The following is a 6100-nucleotide window of genomic DNA, read 5'->3' on the forward strand; positions in this document are numbered from 1 at the left end:
TACAGCTCCCCTCCTTCTTGCCCCTCCTTCCCTCCCTCCCTTCATGCCCAGAGTCCCAGAGAGCCCTGCCTCTCTCCCCAACACCACTCCTATCCTAAGGAGTAGTCCTCCTCCCTAATCCCACCTCTGGTGGAGAGGAAAACTAGACCAACAGGGAGGAAGAACAAGTCAAAGGAAATGACAACTCCACCAGGTAGGGAGGCTTGTCTGCTTGGGCATTTACATATGATAATGTTTAGGTGTTTTAATTGTAGTGTTTATGGTAACTCTTAGCCACTTAACAGACAGTTGTCCCATTAAGCAAATTGGCTATGTTGGAACCACAACCACAGCCCTCTCTTGGAAAGAAAATGCTGAAGGGAAGGTGGGAAAAGAAATGCCCAAGGGAAGGGAAATTAACATTTATAGAGCACCAGTCATTTGCCAGGTTTTATAAGTGCTTTCACATATGTTTTCCTCATTGAATTCTCACAGCATCCCTGCAAGGTAAGTGTTAGGCTCATTTTACAGATGAGGAATGAGAGGCTGACCAAGCATAGAAGCATGGAGACAGGGTTCTGGTGACTAGGATTGAAGAGAAAAGAGTAATCGAGAGTGTAGAAGTATTTTATGAGATCCATGTACTCTTTTTTTTTTAAAGATGACCAGTCAGGGGATCTTAACCCTTGACTCGGTATTATCAGCACCACGCTCTCCCAAGTGAGGTAACCGGCCATCCCTATATAGGGATCTAAACCCGTGGCCTTGGTGTTAGCACCACACTATCCCAAGTGAGCCACAGGCCAGCTCTAAGATCCATGTTTCATAATATTTGGGTTTATTTTTGCTCTTATTGATTTTTTCCTAGTTTCTCAGTAACTCCCATTTTGTCTTAGCTAAACTTACAGAAGATGTTTCCAAACTAGTCAAACTAGAGGTAGGAGCAGTGACCAGATGTATGGGAGCAGAGCCCACCACAAGTTCACTGATGGGCAACCTGACAGGGGAGGGACACTGGACAAGGAGACCGGGACTAGGGAGGCTGGAGCCCAGGGGATTCTACCATTGCTGCCCCGGGCCTTGAAGCTGTCAATCCAGGGATGGGAATTTGTGAAAGAGTTAGGACAGGAGGCCCGACAGGGAAGGGGACAGAAACTCAGGAACTCTGTCAGGTCTTCAGAGAAGGCTCTGGTTGCTCTCTTTGCAGGCTGGGCAGTTGCAGACCAACCGAGTTCGAGCGACAGTGGCCCCCCTGCTTATGACTCCAGCCCCAGGCAGAGCCCCCAAGATGCCAGCAGCAAGCAAACCTTCCTCAGAAGCTGCCTTCTTGCCTTCTGAACCCTAAGTCACCAGTGCCAGAGCCCAGCTGTCCTGTACAACCACATCTGTGCTAAGGCTTACACAATGGCTGTCTGTGGTCAGACCTGCCTTCTATCCACCTGAGGCTGTGTGTGCTCTGGGTGACTGGAAAACAGAGCCTTTCCCTCCTCCGCCCTCAGTGCTGTCACCTCCCCAACTCCTCAGGCCAGGAAGTGACACACCCCAACCTGTCCCTCCTCCAGCAGGAACTCTTGTTCTCTTGGATCATTCGATACAGTTAACACAGATAAAGGTTAAACACCCAGAAGGCCTCCATCATTGTTAGGAGCATTCCCAGCCCAGAATTTCTCCTTGTAGCTCTGTGTAAGCAGATGGATGGGGTCAGGTCACCCGCAGGAAACTGAGCCTCAGGAACAAGGATGAGGTTTTCAGAGTTCATGAAAAAGAAGCAGGATTGACATGCAAGCCTCATTCCTTCCCAATGCACCCACCACACTACAGTTCCCTTTAGTCTCCAAACAGCCAAGTGCTTGGTGCTTGGTACCTAGATGCAAAGTGTATGGGTGGGGAGGGGAGGCTGTCATATACATAACAGGGGGGAGAAGGGGCGAGGATGGTGTGAAAAAGACCTACTGCCTTCCTCCTCTCCCCACACCTGTCCATCTTCCTGTCCCTCCATCCCCATAATAACACCTACCATTTACAAAATGCTTACTCTGTGCTTCAAATTACACTAAGCACTTGAGAAATTTATCTCATTTCATACAAACAACCCTGTGAGGTAGATCCCATTATTAGTTTTTCTATTTTATAAGGTGGCAACAGGGGAAACTGAGGTTTGCAGATGTTATATAACTCACCCAGGGTCACAGAGCTAGAGTCCAGCCAAGGTCAGCTACCCAAGCTCTGAACCACCACACTGATCAGCTTCCCTCCCTGGGGCCCCTTCCTCCTTCTGTGGCCCCCAACACATTCCTGGTTCTCCACCTTCATCCCCTCCACACCCATCCAGCACACCTTGCCACTGTGTCCCCTCTGTGTCTATTCACACACATAGACTTCTTAATCCCAGGCTGACTTTAATGAGAATAAAAAAATTTTTAAACTATATCTCTGGCAAAGAACAGTGCAGGGACAAGGATCTGGCATAATCCAGTATCTTCCTACAGTCTCCAAAAAGGCCCCTCAAACTGCACCCACTCTGACCAAGTACCTTTTCCCATAGACGTGGTCCAGCGGCTTCCATTCCTTTGAAGGAGGGATAACTTAGGGATGCTGACCCTCCTAAGAACCCATCCTTCAGCCCTGTCATCTGTTCCACTTTCTAGACTTCCTGGGATTGATTCCCCCGATCCCTCTGGTCCCTTAGTGCCCCTCCTGCCCTCTGGTTCCCGCTGGTTATAACAGGCTTCTTTGGTACCCAGTGCCACCTCCCTATGTTCCTCCTATCAACAACCACAGCTTTGCCCTACTTCTCAGGCAGAGCCTTCTGACTTAACCCCAGTCCTGTTGCTCCCTACTCTAGAAAGCCCACAGTTCCAGCTCCCTGAGGCCACGCTCTTCTGGACCTGGCTATACAGGGCAGTGTCTGAGCTGTGGCCTTTGCTGCTACTGCCAGTTGCAGAACCAGGTTCAGGGAAGGCCAGGCCCTGGGGCTTGGGAGCTGGGAGGGGCTTTGTGCTCCGAGGGGGTGGCACAGCATAGTCATCAGTGGCAGGGTTGTAGGGGAGCTCATAGCCCTCCTCCTTCACCCGAGCTTGGCACCACCATGCATCCTTGGGCTCCTGAGGCAGATCATAAAGGCCCCGGGGAGGGACTGGGGCCAAGCCCTCGGGTTCATCATAGATGGGGTCCTCTTTGGAGTCTGTCAGCTTGGCCTTCAGCAACTGCTGCTGCACATGCTCATACAAGTCCCAATAGAGAGGTTTCTTCAACTGTACTCCCTCCCCTGCCTGAGCACGGGTGCTGTCCAGGGGGTCTGAGTACAGGGAGTCCTGGGAAGGGCCTGGAGGAATGCGCAGGGAGTCTAAGGGCTCAGCATACAGGGATGGAGGGCTGCCCTGGAGCTCCTGGGGGCCAGGAGGAGAAGCCAACTTCCTCTCTGCCACTTCCCCTTCATGGGAGTCAGCTCTGAGAACATCGTGCCCCTGTCCGGCCTTTCCCTGGGCCTTCTGCCGGTGGATGGCAGTCTCAACTGCCTGAAAGATATCATTTCCTTGTGCTGTCTGGAAGGTGAAGGTTCCAGGGCCGCAGGGGCAGCGGCGGCCGGCCTCAAAAGAGAACATGACCTGAGGAGGGTGTGGAGGGAAACACATTACTAGGAGCCATCAGAGGAGGTGAGTCACAAGGCCTGAACTAGTTAGGACATCTACAAAGAAGAGACTACCTGGGGATGGAGGTGGGGTCATAGGGTAGGCAAGGAAGGGGGATCCAAAGGGCAGAGCTTCCCTTCCTATCCTGCCCCACCCTGCCCACAGCTGCCCAACCCAGAAAGCTCCCCCCCATCCCCGCCTCCCACAACAATCCTCCCTGACAGCCCCTGCACCTTGTCCCGGCCATAGCGACGCAACAGAGTGTAGGGCCAGGAAAGGAGCGGCTCCAGTATTTGACTCTGGGCCCCCACAGTCAGGAGAGTCAGCCTCTCAGCCTCTACCCTCAGCACGTAGGAGCCATGCAGTCCACAGCGCTCGGCAGCCTCAGTCCTCTGCACAGTTACCCAGAACTGGGATCCTGGAAGGAATACACAATTAGCCGGGCAACTGGGGCAGGGAGAGATTGGGGACCGAGAGAATTCCGGAGCAGAGCATCCAAACACTCACTTGGAAACCTCATCTCAGGGACTTCCTACTTCCCCATGGGTCCTTGGACCCTCTAATCACCCACCTTGTCCCAAGGCCACTTCTTCCCACTCCATCCCTGCCTGGGCTTCTCAGGTATCTACCTTCCCAGGTAGGGCTGTACAGCGAGTTTTCCAGCATCTCCAGGGCGGAAAGCTTAGGTGGGTTCTCAGCAGGCGCCAGAGCCCAGGTGCCTTTCTGTAGTAAAGAGAAAGCATCGTGGACCCTAGAATTCCCTCAAAGCGGCTCTCGGTAACCTGGTTCCTCTGCCACTGTAACTGCACCCATCCCGCATCGCCCCTTGGGCCCAGTGCTGTTCACCCCAACCCCTAGCTTGCAGCTCTTGCCCCCTCACCGGAAAGGCGTTTCGACACAGCGTCTGCACCCAGGCGGCGCTGGACGGCGCGTCGGCTGCCAGCAGGTGCGAGCGCTGCGCAGTGTCCAGGCGGAAGGCAGCGGCGCCAGGCTCAGGGGGGCTTTCCACGGCCACGGGGGCCACGCTCACACATTCTGCCAGACGGATCACCTTGCAGTCTAGGCGGCGCGAGCCCCCTCGGCCTCCTCCAAAGCTCGACCCTTTGTGGTCAAAGAACTCGAGCCGCGCCACGCCATGGGGACTAGCCGGGTAGAGAACGGCCCAGGTCTTCCTCCACCTCTGGGGAGAGAACGAGAGCCGCTGGGGAGGGAGCGGTTGTACGCTGGCGGCCGGGCCCTGACGGGGAAGGCGGGACGCGCACAGGCCGATTTAGATTCGGGGACTTCCCGACGAGGGGCTAAGTTTCCCAATGAGGATACTGCTCCATCTTCCCAGAACCAGAGAGCATACCCGCGACTGCAGACGCTTCTCCAGAGTAAGCAAAGCAACTTCGCAAGAACGCCACGGGGCTCTCCAACTCCCGGCGGCACGCTGCAACCCGCTGCCCGCCCCCTTCCTCTTTCTAGGCTCCTTCGCCCACTTCCAGCCCTGACGGGTTTCGGCATCCCCTGCCCCCGACTACCTTGGTCCCGAAGCGCTGACTTTGCAAAAAGAGCGGCCCTTCCATCACAGCTCCGTCCATGGCCCCCGGCTGTTTCTTCCGCGCTTCCTGGCCCAGCGAGCGGGAGGCGGGGCCAGGGGCGGGGCCGGAATCGCCGGAGGCGTTCCCGACCCGCCCCCTGCCCCTCCCCCGTGGGCCACAACTTGCGGTAGGGCTGAGGAGGGAGAGAAAGGAGCAAGAAGGAAGGGGGGCAGCCCTCAGATAAGCCGGGCGACGGACCATCTCTGGACTCCTACGCACAGCCCTGGGATACGCACAAACGATCCGCCAAGAGAAACTTCGCGGTTTCGGCCAGAGGGCCCTGGCGCCTGGGCTTCGGAGCTGCGTGTGACGTCATATACCAAACGTAACATCACTGTGAAGTTGGTGACATCTCCCCGAAAGTGCCCAGGGCACCCTGGGGCAGCGGAGAGGCCAAGTGAGCCCTCAGGACTTCAGTCGCCCTGGCCGGGCCCGCCCCGCGCCCCGCCCCGGTTGAGCTGTTTACACTCCGTCAAGCCCGGGACTTGGAGGAGGGGCTGGAAGGCTTCCTGCCGCCACAGGGGCCGCCGCCACAGGGGCCGCCGCCCGGGCCACTCCGCCGCCCTGTGGCCGCTTGCAAGTCCAGCTGCCTGACCGCAGCTGCCCGGCCTCCAACCTATGGGAAAAGAAAGCTTCATTGAGTCGTCCCGGAGGGTCGGGGGAGGGGGGAGGTGGCGCGGCAGCGGCCAGCTCTAGGAGGGAGGGGAGGACCAGCAGAAGAGGACGGAACTGGCCCAGGAGGAATGGAGGGAGAAGGCGGAATGTGGGAGGGCTCTAGGGGACGTGGGAGGGACGAACGCAGAGAGGGGAGGGGGGGTGGTCCAATCTCCCCTGGCCGAGCACTTTTCTTTGGAAGTCCTAGGACTGATCTTCAGGACCAGGACTCTTCTCCCAGGCCCTGCTCAG

General features: G+C 56.4%; 2 protein-coding genes across 3 annotated transcripts in view; one reads left to right on the forward strand and one right to left on the reverse strand.

Moving 5' to 3' along the window:
* Positions 1-1901, forward strand: part of M1AP (meiosis 1 associated protein) — an 87432-nt gene extending 85531 nt beyond the window's left edge. For both annotated transcript variants that reach the window (XM_008576921.1, XM_008576922.1), the window contains exon 10: positions 1187-1901. In XM_008576921.1, the coding sequence (XP_008575143.1) occupies positions 1187-1324 (138 nt within the window). In that variant the 3' untranslated portion in view covers positions 1325-1901. The remainder of the gene's footprint in view (positions 1-1186) is intronic.
* A 457-nt stretch (positions 1902-2358) lies between these two features.
* Positions 2359-5229, reverse strand: DOK1 (docking protein 1, 62kDa (downstream of tyrosine kinase 1)). The gene is made up of 5 exons (XM_008576923.1): positions 5135-5229; positions 4492-4791; positions 4241-4334; positions 3845-4029; positions 2359-3587 (listed from the first exon to the last, which is right to left on the reverse strand). Exons 1-5 carry the CDS (start codon positions 5192-5194, stop codon positions 2775-2777), a joined length of 1452 nt encoding a protein of 483 aa, XP_008575145.1. The 5' UTR covers positions 5195-5229; the 3' UTR covers positions 2359-2774.
* Between the last annotated feature and the right edge of the window lie 871 nt (positions 5230-6100).

The sequence above is a fragment of the Galeopterus variegatus genome, unplaced genomic scaffold (assembly GCF_000696425.1).
Source record: "Galeopterus variegatus unplaced genomic scaffold, G_variegatus-3.0.2 Scaffold1428, whole genome shotgun sequence".
Classification (NCBI taxonomy): Eukaryota; Metazoa; Chordata; class Mammalia; order Dermoptera; family Cynocephalidae; genus Galeopterus; species Galeopterus variegatus.